Here is a 19,472-nt window from a genome sequence, read left to right on the forward strand (position 1 = left end):
GTTTATTTTTTTATTATTCTTTCTAAGAATCAGTGACTCAGTCAAACGCCTCTTTTAGTATGTGCCGACGTAGTCTAATAACTGTTCTGGGCAAGAAGCCAATTTCGTCAAAATGAAGTTTTTGTATTAATTTTCACTATGAAGAAATAAAAGACGATCTTGGTATTTATGTATGCTCATAGGTAAGTAAGTATTGAATATGAGAAAAGTGGGACTTACCGTTACCTTGTGTTATTAAAACAAGTATCATTAAACTAGATAAATTTATTAATTACTTAATCTCACATGTCATTAAACTGATACTATGTATCATTTCGAACTAATAATATATACTATTTAAGAATTATCTACATTAATCTAAAATTTTTGTAAATACATATTGACGTATGCACAAAATGAATACACAGAAGTATATCATTAAACTATGTTCAAGTAACCGAGAAACTGATGAAGGTAATTGGTTTTCTATAGTTTCTTCGTTTAATAGTACAATGCGGCCTGTTAATTTTGGATTGAGCGGACTGTACTTCCTTGTGTAGTTTAGAATGCAGTAAATTTCATTGTAAGGAAGATCTTTTCTCGGTAGCGTACTGAAAATCGAGAATCCGTCTCCGCCGTCCGCCAAGAATTGGCCAATCAAAATTTCGTATTCATAATAATCTTTAATATCGACCGGTTTATACTGTCCGCAATTCGAACAAATTGCTTTAGCTTTTACTACTCTGTGCCCGTTTGGTTTGGATAAGTCGTAGACCACTTCCATGCCATCAAATTGAAGGAACTGCCCTGGACTATCTATAGTTGTCCAATTCGTTACCGAATGTTCTAATGCTCGACGTAACGTACTACCGTTCATTGATAAGATAGTTAAATTGTCAGTAAATGGAAATGCTGTTAACCAATCATCGATCCTTATAACAAACGGTTTCTCTTTCTGCACTATGGAACCTCTAATCTTTCCTCCTTGTATCACAGCGATATTTACATTAGGGTATTCTCTTTGATGGTATTCTTTAGTGTAATTTAAAGCTGCCGTCGCTATTAGATTACCAATATTGCATTCCCTAACGCGACATTGTTCGCCGTCTAACTGTACCATTGATGTCCCAACAACGTCGTGTAGTCTTTTCTCCTCAGAAACTTTACGGTATTGATTGACCAGTTTCAAAACATCCGGGTCTTCCGGAACAATTTGATTAAGTAGAACAGGATTACCATCGCTTCGGATTATTTCTCCATTGTTGTCGAATATGATATGTAATTTTCCTAAATATTTTGTGAATGCATAGGCTTGTACAACTCTAACTAGCCTTCCAGATCTTTGCTTTACTATCATGGGGTATGGCCCTTTAGATACTTCGGGTATTTCTGAGGTTTTTTCGTTAGAAAGAAATGTATTTGAATGACCTCCTATGACTAAATCCAAATCATCAACCTCTTTAGCTATTTGCAAATCCTTAGTAAGTCCCGAATGTCCCAAGGCGATGATGATCTTTACGTTTTCTTCTTTTAGTTTTTTTACTTCACGTCTTATGGCCACTACTTCATCCTCGTATTCAACATCGTTATGCTGCGCCATAAATTTGGTGTCTGGTGTTAGGTATCCTATAATACCAATTTGAATGTTGTTTATCGTTATGATTATTGTATTACGTAAATTTGGCTCTTGTTTAAGTTCAGGAACTTTGGTCAGTATAAGGTTTGCAGCTAAAACTGGCATCGTCACATTCCTGATGAATGGTATTACTCCTTCCACGCCGTCGTCGAATTCGTGGTTTCCGAGTGACTGTAAAAAATATTTTCGATTACATTTCATTTTTCATCAATCAATCATCAATCAATAATAATAATAATATTATAAAGAGGAAAGATTTGTTTGTTTGTTTGTTTCGAATAGGCTCCGAAACTACTGGACCGATTTGAAAAATTCTTTTTCCATTAGAAGCCGACATTGTCCCTGATGAACATAGGCTATTTTTTTTTTTTTTTTTGTTTCATGTGTGTTGTAATGTTTCCGAAGCGAAGCGAGGGCGGGTCGCTAGTTTTTCAATAAAACCCTTTAGTGACTTAAAATTAAAGTCATTATTTGATATATTTTAAAAGCAAGTACAAAAAATTTAATCCCGGCAGATTTATTGCTGGGCAATTGAGGGGAGCCTGTAAATACAGCATTAGTATTTTATAACCAAACTAATATCGATAATGTAAGTTTGGTTCAGGTTGTCATTTGAACAACGACTTATGTCTTCTATTTAAAATTAAAAGTATAAACGCAAAATAGAATGAAAAACTCACTAGTAAATAAATAACTATTATATATTATATTATACATTATAACTATTATACTCATTAGTAAATAATTAACTATTATACACATATATACACTGGACCCTCGGTAATCCGATAAATGTTTTGCCGGGCAGTGTCGTACTGTCGAATTTTTTGGATTAGGTATAGAGTGGGTACTGCCTAAGACCCCCTATAGTCCAAATATAGTCTATAGCAAATCATACCTCATTATGTATGTCGAATTTAGTAAATTAACACAATAGAATATTATAAAATTAACGTCATCATTACTATAAAACTTACAAGAATACTTTACGTATGACATGACGACTTTTGAAACGTCCTAGCCATACTTTACAAGCCACAAAATCATCTTTTTTTATTACTTCCTTAAAAGAGCTTTCATGGCCAACATGGGTCCCGAAATGGGCGCATATCTATCCGCCATCATATTATGTAGTCAAATTCAAACTAAGCAATCAAATATATATACATATATCGTGTTAATCCTGCTTTATAATAAATATACATGTATATTTTGTATCTTCTTCTATCTATCTAATGATAAGTCTTTACGAGACGGAGACATCATGGTTTATTTTAACTGCTCAGCAATTCAGCTCTTCAGTTTGAAGAGCAGAACAGAACCGATTTTTTTATTGCCTAGACGGGTGATCGAACTCACGGCTCACCTGGTGTTAAGTGGTTACCGGAGCCCATAGATATCAACAATATAGATGCCGCCACACACTTTCAGACATAAGCTCCAAATCAGTTTTTTTCCCCTTGTATGCAGACGAGCATACGGCCCACCTAATGGTGAGTGGTTACCAGAGCCAAGCCGCTGCCTACCGCTTAATAGTCTCCACAAGCCTCGTTTAAAGAAGGACATGTCATAGCGCTCGGGAAACGCCGTGGACCCTTCTCTGGAAACGCACTGGATGACCGCAGTGGCTCCAGGTAGTATGGATGAACTCTACTCCGGTGGCGGGCCGTGCGATGGTAAAAACGAGATGATGGTATCATCTCAAACAACTCCTCAGAGCACTCCCCATGGAACATGCGGTATAAAATACAGAGGGAACCGATGTCCCTCCGCAGACCCAGAGATTCCAAACGATCCGTGAAAATGTTTATAGTATGGCCGTCCCACTCTTCGAACCAGAACACATTACTGTTGCGCCGTAGAAATAAGGTGGCAGTACGCGTGCGGGCTTACAGGACTCCCCATTAACAGTAAAATCCTGATTCCGATGGAAGTAATTTCCGAGCTTGTCTCAATATAGCGACCGATGTACACCGACCGATGTTTAAATTATAAACGAACCTCTCCACATTAGTCGGTGGGCGATCGCTTCTACTCTTCTCTCTCTTCTTATAAAAAACCAAATCTATAATTGTATTTATTTGTTTTTCCAAAGTTATATTTGTTTCCATAGTTTTAAAATAAAGTGTTACCTATTATTCTGTTCTATAATTATTGTTGTGTAGTTCTGGAGGCCATTTGCCCATTTTTCCTGCGAAGTAGCAATGCGTTCCGGTTAGAAGTAGGTATAGGATACTTTTTATTTGGAATATATTACCAATTGGAATCAAATTCATGTCTCAGTAACTATCACTCAGAGAAAGAGGGAGAGAGATAGGGATGGTTTACTCATTGGCGTCAATAAAAACTATCAATACTTATACATACAATCAATACCGTCTTCACCATAAGGGCACAAGGGGCCCGTGCCCAGGGCCCCCATTCTCAGGGGGCCCCGAAGTTCCGACAGCTTCTCTCACACATTTATTCTCAAAACATTTTTGTCGGGCACATTAAACTTTTTTCACAAATCAGTAATCTTATCAGAAGGTATTTACAAGGCATATACTGCGCCATTATATCGATGACTGCGCCTATTCCTACTGTACTAATATGGAGGGTTAGTGTGTGTTAAAATCTGCTAAATAAGGGTGGCGCTACAGTAGCAACCGGGTAAATTTTAAAATAGGCGCTGAGATATTAGAATAAGATAGAGAAATAAAAAAGGACGAAAGAACTGTAAGCACTACAAAATCACCGAAAGTATTTTATTTAAAGCTGATAAGAAAATGCAATCGATGTCTCCACGTTTTACCACAGCAATTATTTTAGATCATATTGACGAAATTAGTTTGGAAACCGTTCTCGTAATCGTAACCAAAAAACCAGCAGCATTCTAATATCATTAAATGACATATTATATCATACTGTATTTAATTACCTTTATTAAATGGTCATACTCAGTAAAAAAATGTTATTATAATTCGCTTTTTTTACTTTCCAAAAGGGCTTCAAATTCTTGTGTGCCCAAGGGCCCCAGTCTAGTTTAAGACGTCCCTGCATACAATGTATTAATACTAATTGAGGACTGACTTGTCAAATTGCAGATTTATGTAATTGAGGGTATTTTTTGTGTCGTAGCCATAGACCTATATAGTAGGGACACGACATATTGTTCTATACGTACAATTGCTTATATAAATAGCACCCATTTTGAAGGCACATACATAAACATATATCTATCTCGTTCTTACTCAGCACTTTAACTCGCAGGAAAACAATATAACAGTATTTCAGTGCGTACATAAAATGAAACATGAATATACGTAAATATCTCCGTCTCCGTCTAATGAGGCCGAAAATCCGCCATGTTTAGCGCGCCAAATGTCATTGTCACGTCAGTTCGGCCGTCTGTTTTGGGTTGTACATTATTTATTGACTTTGATATCGATTTAATATGATTGATTATATAAAATTTCATAATTTATCATGCTTAAAACATACAAAAAAAAAATGTGTGCGTGTACTAGTGTACACACGTAAGAAGTGAAACTTGTTTATGGCCTTATTTTTCGAAAAATGATCTACATGCAACTTTCTAGAAATTGGTTAAATAAAGTTAAATTAGATAAAGTTTAAACAAAAGGATTTTATTATCATAGACATGAATACAAAAAAGTTAAATTAGATAAAGTTTAAACAAAAGGATTTTATTATCATAGACATGAATACAAAAAAGATGGCGCGTAACGGAAAAATGTGACGCGTAACCGAAAAATGTGACGGTAAATTTTTTTCCAACGCCGATAAGGAAGTTTCACTTCAATAATAATTAAAACGTATTTTATAGGATCTCAAGAAAGTCAATGCCCTAAAACTATTATCTATATGTATTTAAATTCATTATGGAGCCCTCATCCGAAAAATCCATTTTTCGGTCGGAATCTATTGATCATGACACTAATCATAAATACCACTTTAAAAGATGTCATCAAAACATATTTAGACATTCTGTTTAGATATTTCGGGAAAAAGGCTACCGACAAAATCTCTTCGGAACTATTTAAATAAAATAGTTTTATTCCGCAGTGAGTAAAACACTATTGTAAATTTGTTAAATATTTAATAATTAAGTGATTTTAGAGAGGAAGTCACAAGGAATGACGTTTGTAATTAATGAATAAATGTTCTGTAGGTGTTTTTTTTTTCACGCGGTCCCTTGATAAGTTTAAAATTTTAATCACTCTCAAGCGAAAGTGATTCAAATGGTGCGGCGCACCTTCCTTGGGGTGCGCTGCGGTAGTATGTTACGGACTTTAGAGTCAGCAAAACAATTAAAATAGATTGTTATAGTCTAAGAAAAACACGTACTCAAAATACGATAACATTTAGCATGCTAGAAATGGGCTGATGGCTTTGAACTACGCCATATCTTTATGTTTTGCGACAAACGACAACTTTATAAAATCAGTGAAGCAACTTTTAAAAATCATCATATCGTTTACTTGGCAAATTCGAAGAACGAACTTGTCTTAGATTTCACCCATCTAAATCATATCATATTTGCACATAACAATATACCTACTTACTTCCCATTAAAGTATAAATTCTACAAATAAATAATACTCAACAATATTTAAAATAAAATGAGCCAAGAACGTTTATCGATAAAACCTGATAACATTGAAATCTTTTGTACAGCACTAAAGCCGCCATGTTTTGTGGCCAGATGACGTCACAGTGGCACGAAATTTTGGTTGACGTTTCATTTCCATATGTTTCCTACTTCATTGGTCGTAGCCCATGGATAGCATTGTGAATGCACACGGAAACCCGAGGTCGAAGTCTCGTCTTATAATGATGGTAGGAAGTCCTGTGAGTCCGCACGGGTAGGTACCACCACCCTGCCGATTTCTGCCGTGAGGCAATAATGCGTTTCGGTTCGAAGGGTGGGGCAGCCGTTGTATTTTAAAAACTGAGAAATTAGAACTCGTATCTCAAGGTGGGTGACGGCATGTACATTGGAGATGTCTTTGGGCTTCGGTAACCACTTAACGCCAGGTGGGCCGTGAGCTCGTCCACCCATCTAAGCAATAAAAAAAAAACTTTGGATTAACTGGAAATCGCAACGCGTAGCGGCTTTACGGCAGGAATATTGATAGTGTTATTGATTCGTTCCGGTACAATGAAGAACTTCGCTCGGTGAATTAGTTTGTCCCCTTGAGGTCACTAGAATAGTTAGGTAGAGAAAAAAAAGAAGAAGATAAAAAAAACTAAAATAAAAAAACAATAAAAAAATTACTTTTATTTTTGAGTGTCATAACTAATTGTGATAGTTTTGTCATGAAAACTCATATGTTAAAAATCAAAGTAATAAACTAATATACAGGCTATCCCAGAAAGAATCGATAATCTTGAAACACCTCATAGTAGAGCTACTGGGGACTCAAAATAAAAAACAAAAGTAATATTTCTTAGGTACCTATTATTAGTAGAATTATTTTGTCCGTGCAGTTTGGGTCATAAAAAATCGGAGCGGTGAAGCGAGTATTTCGCTCTCTCTTCCACTTACGAGCCTTATGGACGGGCATAGTGATGCGCATTATTGTTGTCGATAAGCGTTATCGATAGTGTATTTAGTTTTGTCATTTTGTGGGTTAGTGATAAAAATGAAAGAAAACATCACTAATCGAACACTTACACCACATATCGCCGCAGCAAATTAACGAGAACGGCAGAAATTAACACTTGTAACTTTTCGGGATCTATTCTTATTTCAGTGAAAAATTTTAACACATTGTTGATAACAACACGTGCAAACATTATTTTGAATAAATTCTGCCGTTTTGATACAAAACAAAGGAGTGGCCATTGTGTCACTAAAGAAATTCAGAGAACGAATGCAGAAAAACACATTTCTCTTCGACATAATGTACTATAATTTGCAGGTAAGTACAAATGACTCGTAACATAACAATGTCTCACCACCCTTCGTATCCCCACCCCGCCACCGTGTACCTGCCTTCGATGACTCATTTGTTTTTATCGATAATGGTGTAGCACCCGCGCAACATGCTCACCGCCCTAGCAATGGATATGCACTAAACCATATGAGTAGCCGTTGTACTTTTTTCTAAAAATTATTCCGAACTTAAATTTTATTCATGAAATGTAGTATTTTTATCTGTATGTGAAAGTATAAGCGCATCTGGTGAAAAAAGATGAATGAAACTCTAAGTGGCCAATTATTTAAAAAGTATGCGCGTATAATAGAGATTCTAAAATGGTATAAAACATACTTTTGTCTGAAGTAAATACGAGGTTATTGCTATTAACATGCAAAAGGAGTAAATTCGACTAAAAACCTAATTTGGGTACTACCTGAATTTTTTTTTGTGTCCCCAATAGCTACTATGAGGTGTTTCAACAATTATCCATTCTTTCTGGGAAACCCTGTATATGTACATCTAAAGATAAAATCAAAATTAAAATATAAATGCATTTGTAAAACAGATCACTAGAGAAATTAACGATAATTTAAAATCACCACAGGAACTTGTTTGATCACCTTCATGAAATTGAATTCTTCCTTCTATTTCAGGGTAAATAGGGCTGTGACGTTGGACATAATATTCCGTTGCCATCAATTCGCTAAAATTAAGTTTCTGCTTAGGCAAATTTTTAACCATCGAGTAATCGTCTCCGCCATTACTCATGAAACCTGGCATTAAAACTTTGAAAATTTGCTTATTTTCTACTTTAGAATAAGATGGGATGTTGCAAGTCCAGCATCTAGATTTGGCTATAATTACTCTAGAACCAGGAGGTTTTTTTAAATCATATGTTACTCTAAGTCCTGACATCTGTAAAAATTCACCCCTGAAATTTACAGTACCATGTTTTCTTACAGAAGATTCCAAAATTTGTAAAAGGACAGTACCGTTCATTGTTAAGGCCACCATATTGCCATCAAAAGGCAGAACGCTTAACAGATCACCTTTTGTTACATTGCTTGGTGTCACTGCATGCAAAATAGAAGATCTTATGCCTCCGCCCTGTAGAATGGCAATAGGAGCATCAGTCCAATGTTCCCCTTTGTAATCTACTGCATATCTATAAACCATAGAATCAGTTATTAGATTCCCAAGATTACACTCTTTGGTTCTGCAGGATCCATCCAAAAAAACTAAGGTCGTACCCATTATATCTTGCGAGGTTCCAGAAACGTCCTTTTTATACTTTTCTATTATCGCAATAATTTCAGGATCTTGTGGTATTGCATCATTAAGTAGTATAGGAGCTCCACTAATATTTACAATTTCTCCATCGGAATTGAAATTAATTTTTAATTGACCTAGATATTTAGTATATGCATAAGCTTGAACAACAGGGACTAGTCTTCCTGATGATTGTTGAACATAAGTAGGGTAGGGGCCGTCTGCATGCTCGGAATCAGGGGTAGTACCGTTCCATAGGAATGTATTTGTATGACCTCCAATTACTAAGTCTAGACCTTCCACTTCTTTTGCGATTTGCATATCTTTTGAAAATCCTGAGTGACCTAAAGCGATTTTGATTTTTACACCCTGGTCTTGTAGGTTTTTCATTTCAGAGTTTAGAGCTTCAATTTCATCTATGTATTCTACATCATTGGGTTTCGCTTCAAATTTTGTGGTTGGTGTTAGATAGCCCACTATACCGATTTTGTTGCCGTTCACATCTAATACGATTGTTTTTTTTAAATTTTCTTCTCTTTCTAATTCCGGTACTTTATTGAGAATGAGGTTAGCGGCGAGTACTGGGCATGTCAAATTTTCAATAAATGGACTCAAACCGCTAACACCAGCGTCGAACTCGTGGTTTCCAAGCGACTGAAACAAATAAAAACTTTGATGTTGATAAAAATTACGGTTATTGCTTACATATAGATATTACATGATTTAAAAATGTTTTTATACGTACTTATGGAAACTTTTTCATGCAGAATAATTCGTATTCAAATCCAAAATAAAGTGTGATGTGATGATAAATGCTTAAAAAATACAACTAGAAGAACTGGAATTTTATTTCAATTGAATAAAGTAACCAGAGGGGAAATTCATTACCCCTTAGTGGTCCTAAGACTAATTTAGGTAAGATTAAACTATATGTCCAATACGTGTGGATTCTAGACATCAAAAGGTTAAAATTAATTTTATTACAGTCACTTATACAAAACGTTAACAAATTTATTGAGAAGTATAATATAATCATCCTAGAGTAGTAATTTACGAAAACAAATTTACGGTACCTACAATAAAAGTCGTGCCACAAGAAAGAAATTTAAATTAACGAACACGTAGTTTAGATTTGTAATGTACTTAAATGCATTAATATTGTTAATACTGTATTGTTGTATTCTAAAATGACAACCTTGAAAACGTAAATCTATTATGTTCTCAGCAAGTCTCTTGTCATTTTGGGTTGTGTGATTCAATAAATTTCATGAAGTCAACGAGCTTGGACGGACGACGAGATTGGACGGCGCAATGGTTCTTGAACATCTGATCGAAAGCTTCTCACACAAACTCAATATATTCTTCGGTCTTCGTTGAAAGTTCTTAATTGTGTAATTTTAACAGTTTTCGTTAATAGTAGATTGAAATCATTTTGTTAGAAGTTTTGTGGTTAATTCAGTGAAATATAATTAGGCCAGTTCTGTGTAATTTATTTCCTTTTATTAACTACCTCACTTCTGGTCGATAATAGTGTCACTTTTTACCCACAAAGAGTTGTTTGAATCTCTCTAATGACCAGCTCTTTTCTCTTCAAGACGATGGTGGGTTGTTTATATCTATCTGCCGAGGTATCTGGAGAATCAACAGCTCATCTAACCCTGACTGGAGAATGGAGACTCCATTTTACTTATCGAGTCAACGATCTTTTAATGTATCTGGCTTAGCTTAGGGAGAAAGGATGTGTTTCTCACTGTGACAGTACATGAAAGATTTCAAAATGATCTTGTATCACAGAGTACTTGCATTTTACAATAGGAGGATTGCTAGCTTTTTTGATGGATTGACGTAGCTTGGATGTTTTTGGTAGGGTTTCTTATACATGGATTCGGTCATTCGTCATTACCATCTTTTAAATTTCGCAACACCCTGTGTTTGATATCTGTCTTAATGTAGATCAGTGATTATCAAACTTATTTCTTTTACCGCCCGCCCCCTTTGAAAATCAATTATTTTTCAGTGCCCCCCATTTTTTATAGCCCCTAAAACTTTAAAACCACAATTTCATCAATTTAATTAATAAATGTTGTATTAATTTTAGTAATATATGTATTTCTAAGTGCTATTATTGTTTCTTCATATATGTACGTACATTGCTACAGACAGAGTGTGTATTTACAAATTTGCAAAATAAAAATGTATCTCATCAATAGGTTTGTTTAAATTCAGAATTACCAAAATACATTGCTATTTTACTGTACTATTATTGTACGAACGAAACTATTTTTGTTGAATATCTTTCTCATTAATATAAGATAATATTCTCATCAAAATATAATTAATATTTTATATTTCGACTATTAAATAATACTACATGGTAGATGATATTATAATTTCTGTTTTAATTTAGAAGGGATTCGACCTGATTCGACGTCTAGGTGGACGAGCGATTGCGGGGTTGATTGTTTGCGGTTTGAATATCTCGCATACGCGACTTCCTTAGAGCCTCAACACGTGGTGTAGTGATTTGGTGATTCCACATCCTATAGCTTAAACTACTTTTACGTTTTAATCTCGCGTTTTATTATCAGTATTTTTTTTGTTTATTGCGCAGATGGGTGGACGAGCTCACGGCCCATCTGATGTTAAGTGGTTACCGGAGCCCATATACATCTAAATACCGCCACCTACCTTGAGATATGATTTCTAAGGTCTCAATATAGTTACAACGGCTGCCCCACCCTTCAAACGGATACGCATTTTATTAACATTTTGAATACTTTAGCTTTCGTGGTTTCGGACGACGACGGTGCTATTCGTCGACATTTGCACGTTGTTCTGATAGCCATAATGTAGTTTTGATTTTGTTTACATTTAGCGAAAACAAGAAAATTCAACATGATAGTCTGAAAAATATTTAGTCCTAATGTTGACTCTTGACAGTTTAAAATTCACCCGTGAAATTATATCAGCGGTCGGGGAACCGGGGTAAGTTACCCCAAATGGGGTAAAATAAAATTTTGGGGGGTAAAAATGAAACTTTGGTGAGTAAAAAGTATATATTGAAGTGAAACTTCCCGAAAAAAATTATTTAAATTAAAAAAGGTTTTTTTTATGGGGGCTATATATAAAATTTAAACTAGATTTTTCGTTTAGTAATACAAAAAAATATCATATGAATTATAAAATAACAAGAAATTATCATTTACTTATATTTTCTGAGGAGGCGATTTTTTTTCCTCAACTGTATATTACTTAAATTACTATTATTACCGTTATGTATTACTAGGTATTACATTGATAAATTGAATAAATGATGTTTAAATTAAACTTTTAGGTATTGTTTTCTTTTCAAAATTATCATGGGGGCTATACTTAATATGAATGATGCTAAAAAGAAGCGATTTCGTTTTTTTTGTTCTTCGCCATGGGGTAATATCAACTTACACAAAAATATTTTGGGTAATAATTAAAAAAGTTCCACGGCCGCTGCATTATACAGGGTGTCCCAGAAAGAATGGATAATCCTTAAACCCCGCACGGGACAGCTCTCCAGCGCTCAGAAAAAAATATCTAAAAAAAAGAATTCCAAGTGATACCCAAAATATGATTTTTTTTAGAAAAAAATACGTTATTTTTACTTTACTTCACATTCATGTGCACAACGGCCACAAAGTTATGAAATTTGTGGCGTTTTTGGTGTCATCTTGTTCCTGATAGACTATACTACTAGAAATACATTAAATAATATAAGTATCTATGATACTTTTTTCAAAAACAAAATAAGAACTTTAATTTTTAACCTGAAATTTGATACCATAATAATTTTGGCGTAGTTTGAGAGTGTTTCATGTAAAAAAAAAGTATGAAAAAGTAAGTGGCCAGCTATTTAAAAAAAATGCGCAGCTCATATAGCTTACAAAATGGTATCATACATATTTTTATCTAATACCACTACGAAGTTATTGCTATTAAGATGCAAAAAGAGTAAATACGACTAAAAATAAAAAATAAGTCTTAATAAATTTTAATAATAAAAAAAAAATCGGGTGTACATAAATCAAGCTTTATTCACAACAGGTGTTCAAGTTGTCTGCCACCGACTCTAATATACGCTCGACATCTTCTATTAGAGGCTCTACTAAGATAACGTCCATAGCGTCGTTCATTTGGAACGGTCAAAATGGGACCCAAACGATCAATCCATTTATTTGGATACGTGGCATTTAAATAAGAAGGGACGTTTGTACCATAATGTGCAGGGCAGCCATCATTCTGTAGCCAATGGGATTCCCTTACCTTCTCAGGCACTTTTTCCACTAAGTTCAGGAGATCATTTTGCAAAAAATTTAAATAACTATGAGAAGATAAATTTGCCGGCAGTTCGAAAGGACCAATAATTATCCCGTTTAATATACCAGTCCAATAATTTACTTTGAACTGGTATTGCGACCTCTCTTCTCGCATTAAATTTGGATTCGAGAGTTGTCAGCTGTGCAGATTATGCATTATTAAAGTATCCGTCTTTTTTTAAAGTAGATTCGTCGCTCCATAGAATTTTTCCAAAGAATTGTGGATCTTCTTCTATTTTTGCAAGCATTTGCCGACAAAAAAACAATCTGCATTGTAATCTCTCGGTTGCAGAGCTTGGACGCGTCTAATATGGTAAGGATGATATTTATTTATTTTCAGTACACGGTGCACGGTCGTTTTCGGGATTCCAGTACGCCGTGATATTGTTCTTACAGAGGGGTCTTGCTGAATTTCGTCAAAAACAATGTCTTGAGTGTTGGCATGATCAATAATTAAGACTTATTGGACTGGTATATTGAACGGGATATTTATTGGTCCTTTCGAACTGCCGGCAAATTTATCTTCTCATAGTTATTTAAATTTTTTGCAAAATGATCTCCTGAACTTAGTGGAAAAAGTGCCTGAGAAGGTAAGGGAATCCCATTGGCTACAGAATGATGGCTGCCCTGCACATTATGGTACAAACGTCCCTTCTTATTTAAATGCCACGTATCCAAATAAATGGATTGATCGTTTGGGTCCCATTTTGACCGTTCCAAATGAACGACGCTATGGACGTTATCTTAGTAGAGCCTCTAATAGAAGATGTCGAGCGTATATTAGAGTCGGTGGCAGACAACTTGAACACCTGTTGTGAATAAAGCTTGATTTATGTACACCCGATTTTTTTTATTATTATTAAAATTTATTAAGACTTATTTTTTATTTTTAGTCGTATTTACTCTTTTTGCATCTCAATAGCAATAACTTCGTAGTTGTATTAGATAAAAAGATGTATGATACCATTTTGTAAGCTGTATGAGCTGCGCATTTTTTTAAAATAGCTGGCCACTTACGTTTTCATACTTTTTTTTTACATGAAACACTCTCAAACTACGCCAAAATTATTTTGGTATCAAATTTCAGGTTAAAAATTAAAGTTCTTATTTTGTTTTTGAAAAAAGTATCATAGATACTTATATTATTTAATGTATTTCTAGTAGTATAGTCTATCAGGAACAAGATGACACCAAAAACGCCACAAATTTCATAACTTTGTGGCCGTTGTGCACATGAATGTGAAGTAAAGTAAAAATAACGTATGTTTTTCTAAAAAAAATCATATTTTGGGTATCACTTGGAATTCTTTTTTTTAGATATTTTTTTCTGAGCGCTGGAGAGCTGTCCCGTGCGGGGTTTAAGGATTATCCATTCTTTCTGGGACACCCTGTATACATGTTATCTCACAGAATATTTCATACATTCGTAAAAGTACAGTAAGTACTGTTCATTGTGATTACTACCATATTGCTATCAATAGAAATGTTGAGACGCTTAAGCTCAACGACATAAATTTAAGATTGACTGTAGACTGTGCTGTCTTCGTTTGTATTGAAAAATAACTTATTTTAGGACACAAGTTTGTGAATATTAATTGTATTATACATACATTTAACAATATCTTAAATTTTAAATATACACTAAACTAAATGTATTTATCACAATTTTATCTTACTATTTGTTCCTAAATTTTAAGTGGAAATAGTTTTGAATGAAGTTAGAAGATTATCCAATGCTTTATGTTAGTTAATTTTAAACTGTAATAATTAACAATAACGGCATTAGGAATGAGATAAGCGAGACAGTGAAGTTCGCGGACGAGTTTAGTATTATTCGATTCTCATTTTTAAAAACAATTCTTCTTTCCTCTCCTGTGTAAACAGGGCTATGTTTCATTAAATATTCTGTAGTACATAGTAACTCGTTATAGTTCAGAACAACTTTAGGTAGCTCTTCAAACATTACGTAGCCATCGCCTCCATAATATAAAAACGATGACATCAAAATGTTGTATGCGGCAGTCATATTCAATGGTTCGTATTTGGGTATCTCACAGTTACTACATCGAATGTAAATTTCGCTCAGTCGATTTCCAGGTGGATTTTCTATATCATAGACGACGTTCATTCCCGACATTTGCAGGAAGCGTCCGCGACGTCGCATCGGTTCGTAATTGGCTACACAATGCTCAAGCATACTCTTAATTGTGGTGCCATTTAAAGTAACTCTCATCATGTTACCATCGAATGGTAGCACCATTAGTAAATCTCCTTTAGTGATTTCAGCTGGATAATTTAAATGTGCAACTGAAGCTCTTATGCCTCCACCTTGAATTATAGCTACTGGGGCATCTGTCCATCCATCTCCGTTATATTCCGATGCGTACTTTTCAACCATCGCATCGGATATTAAATTTCCGATGTTACATTCTTTTAACTGACATTTTCGCGAATCTAAAATTATTGTTGTACTACCTACAACTACGTTTAAAAATTTTGCCATATCAGCTTGATATTTTTGTATTATTTTTAAAACATCTTCGTCCTCTGGTACTGTGCTGTCTAGAATAATAGGATTTCCTTCGTACCGAACAATTTCACCGTTTTCAAAAATTAAATTAAGTTTCCCTAAATATTTTGTGTTATAATATGCTTGGACTACTGGTACGAGTCGTCCTGATTTCTGTTTGACCATAGTAGGATAAGGTCCTTCAGGAATTTCTATATCAGGAGCTGGACCGTTCCATAAAAATGTATTTGTATGGCCTCCAATTATTAAATCAATATCTTCTACTTCTTTCGCGATTTCGAGGTCTTTGACAAAACCAGAATGCCCTAGACCAATAAAGATTTCCACATTAAATTTTTTGAGATTTGATATTTCTGTTTTTATCGCTTCGATTTCTTCAATGTACTCGATATTATTTTTAATTGCTGTAAATTTTGTATCCGGAGTTAAATATCCAATAACGCCTATTTTAGTTCCATTTATATCTAATATAATAGATTTCATGAGATTGCTTTCCACTTCCAAACTTGGTTCGTTGGTCAGAATAAGATTTGAAGCCAGTACTGGACATGTAACATTTTGTATAAAAGGTGTCAAGCCTGAAACACCATTGTCAAATTCATGGTTACCCAGCGACTGAAACAAACATATTAAAAGTAAGAAAATAGATTAGAGAACGTTATCAATTATTGAACGTTATTAGTTATTAATATTTATTATTATTATTACGATGTAAAGTTTAGTAATTAAATAAACAAAACATTTTGTTATTGCTTGTTATTTAACAAAAACAAAGCTCAGCTAAGCCTGGAAAGTTTTTGGAAACTGCAACAGGATAAGAGTTTTCTAATTAAAATAACATTTTTCATCATTTATAATCTGCATGCAGGTTATAAAAAAAATGTATAGCATGCAGTATGTGTTCAATGAGAACTACAAGTATAGTAAAATATCATATTATTCGTCACTTACTAAGTATATTTACCCAGATTTTGCGGAAAAAGTTTGCAACGCGAACTTCGAAAAAAAGATTTAAATGTCAAAATGTTAGAGTAAAGTTAGATTAAATTACTACTTGTCATAGAATTACGTTTATTTTTAGAATATATATAAAAATAAAAATTATAGGAGATAACGTAGTAATACACATAATACAATCAAAATTGTTGATCTTAAAGTAGTAGCGGAGTTTGGAGAATAGCCGAGTACGATACGGTTTGCTACTTCTGGATACACAGGACTACGAAGTCGTATGAATTCTGATGTAGAAGCTATTTCATCGTAAATATAGTCTTCTCGCGGAAGTCCTTTAATCATATGGTAATCGAATTCTCCATTAGCTAAAGCTGCGGGCATTAATATTTTATAGCTTCTCCAATCATCGATGCTGTAAAATTCTGGTACGAAACAAGTACCACATCTCGCAACAGCGTTCACTACCCTAGATCCTGGTTCTCGAGCTATATTGTACTCTACACGAATTCCAGAAAATTGCAGAAATCTTCCAGACGGGTTTTCTTCATTGTAATCAGCTACAGAATGTTCTAAGATTTCTTTTAAAACATTCCCAGTCACAGTTACTGCAGCGACATTGCTTTCCAGAGGCAGAACAGATTCTAAATCACTTCTAATGATGGGAGCGGGACGATTAGCTGGTGCTATAGAAGCTGCTATGGCACCTCCGTGTATGATAGCTATAGGAGCGTCTGTCCATGGTTGTGTTCCATCAAACCGAAGTGCATGATAATACATCATGGCATCTGTAATCAGATTTCCGATGTTACATTCTGTTTTGCTGCAACTCGACCCGTCGAGTACCACAGCTGTTTTTCCAATAACTTCATTGGTTTTGGTATCCATTTTATAATCAAGTTTTTCGACAAGTTTCAGGGCTTCAGGATCCTCAGATTGTGTAGAATCTAGTAGAATTGGATCTGCTGTATATTCAATAAATTCACCGTTAGGATCAAATTTAACATGAAGCTTCCCAAGGTATTTACTGTAAGTAGACGATTGTATTACAGGGACACGTTTGCCCGATGATTGGGTTACAACAACTTTCTCGTTTGGAATGAATTCCGTGCTCGTACCATTCCAAAAGAAAAGGTTTTTGTGTCCGGATATAACAAAATCAACGCCATCGATTTCTTTTGCTATTTCGATAGCCTTATTCAAGTTCGAGTGACCGAATACTATAATAATTTTAACACCTCGCTTCTGCAAATTCAACACCTCATCTCGGATAGCCACTAATTCATCAATGTATTCAACTTCTTCAGTATGTTTTAGAAGCTCTGTATCAGGTGTTAGGTAACCAATTAGTCCTATTTTAACGCCATTGACGTCCACGATGATTGATTTGTGAAAGTTTTCATTTTGCTCAGCAGATTTTAGTATTACATTACTGATTGTTATGTTCGTTTGGATGGTTTGAAGGAGCGGTGAGAGTTTTCCAGTTTCGTTTATTTCGTTGTTCCCAAGAGACTGAAAAATTAAACAATATTCTTCATTAATTTAGTATTCATAACTAAATAAATTGAAGTTTAGTTATTGCTGGCATGCATATTAGTTGAATTTTTATTAGGGTTAAACTTTATAGTGTGGTTTAGTGGATATTGACTATTCTTGAAGTTATACTTCTTTTGACGCGTTTGGGAAAATCTATTATAGTTAATTTATAGTGTTAATGAAATTTAATTTGAAATAAACTATGGACATAATTTATTTAAAGCTTTATGGCTATATTTAAGGAAATATTATTTGTGAGTCAAATGTTCTGTTGATCAATAAATAAATGCTTTGAACGTTGATTTCGTAAATAAATCAAATAGACCGAAGCAGTATAACTTCTTACGTGTACACAGGTACAAACAGGTTTTGTTTTAAATTAAAAACCAAAACCTCCACAATTATCATAATACAATTTTAGTTCAGTGTGAAAATTTTACAGTGCAATTTTTTATCTTTTACCAACCACCCAACACCGCAACCATGACAAAATAAAGAAATGCAACATATACTTATAAGCAAATGACTTATATAAATAAAACATAAACACGTAAATGGGACTGATTGTTAAAGTTTTTTAAACAAATAATTTAAAAACCAGTCAAGGCGTGAACATTGTTAAAAGGTATTAATTGGCGAAATTGATATGAGTTTAATTGTTTTAACTCACATGTTAATATGTACAAAGCGTGTTTTATGTTAGTTAATTGAATTGGAACGTCTCGATTATCATTCGTTTTTAGTAAAAAAAAGTATATTTTGAAAACAACTTACTCGATCCTTAATATGAGAATTTGCTCATTTTCTCCAAACTTTAAGATTTTCTCAATTCTTGAGAGTGATGTGCCTTGATGTTATTCCGTTAATTTGACATAATAAAATAACTTCCTTCGCCTCGTCGAATTAGAAAATGCAAAACGTTTTAAAGAATAATCGTGTCAATCTCTAACAAAATAATTATAATGATATGTCTGTGAATGAAATTGCAGACATAGTTGGCGTTCGTTTTATACATATAAAACCTATGTAATACTTAAAAAACGCTGGAAATCGTTGTTTCCAATGAGACCGGCGATAAGAGTAGTTCATTGAAAAGCTACATAGATAGTACGATGGTGATTAGTTTTCTTGCCAAAGGGATACTTCTGACGGGAAAAAAGAGGAACCAGTAAACAAATTCTAAAGCGCTTACTAATCACACGAGCGGGTTTTTAGCTTAGAACTAGACTGAGTCATTTCTTGTCGTGGGTGTCGTAAAATTCGACAATGGGACTCTTTTGGCCGTGACCATTTAA

General features: G+C 34.3%; 1 protein-coding gene across 5 annotated transcripts in view; it reads right to left on the minus strand.

Annotated features, from left to right (window-relative positions):
• Nucleotides 1-6: 6 nt before the first annotated feature.
• The window catches only part of LOC733033 (ecto-nucleotidase), a 53,120-nt gene continuing 33,654 nt past the window's right edge, over nucleotides 7-19,472 (minus strand). The window contains exons 4-5 of one of the 5 annotated variants that reach the window (XR_009975794.1): nucleotides 14,548-16,305; nucleotides 11,849-12,228 (exon numbers count right to left, since the gene is read on the minus strand). Coding sequence is in view for 4 of the 5 variants with exons in the window: in NM_001047025.1 (NP_001040490.1) it covers nucleotides 353-1,786 (1,434 nt within the window). In the remaining variant the exon portion in view is untranslated. 5 annotated transcript variants of the gene reach the window in all.

This window comes from Bombyx mori, chromosome 3 (assembly GCF_030269925.1).
Source record: "Bombyx mori chromosome 3, ASM3026992v2".
Lineage (NCBI taxonomy): Eukaryota > Metazoa > Arthropoda > Insecta > Lepidoptera > Bombycidae > Bombyx > Bombyx mori.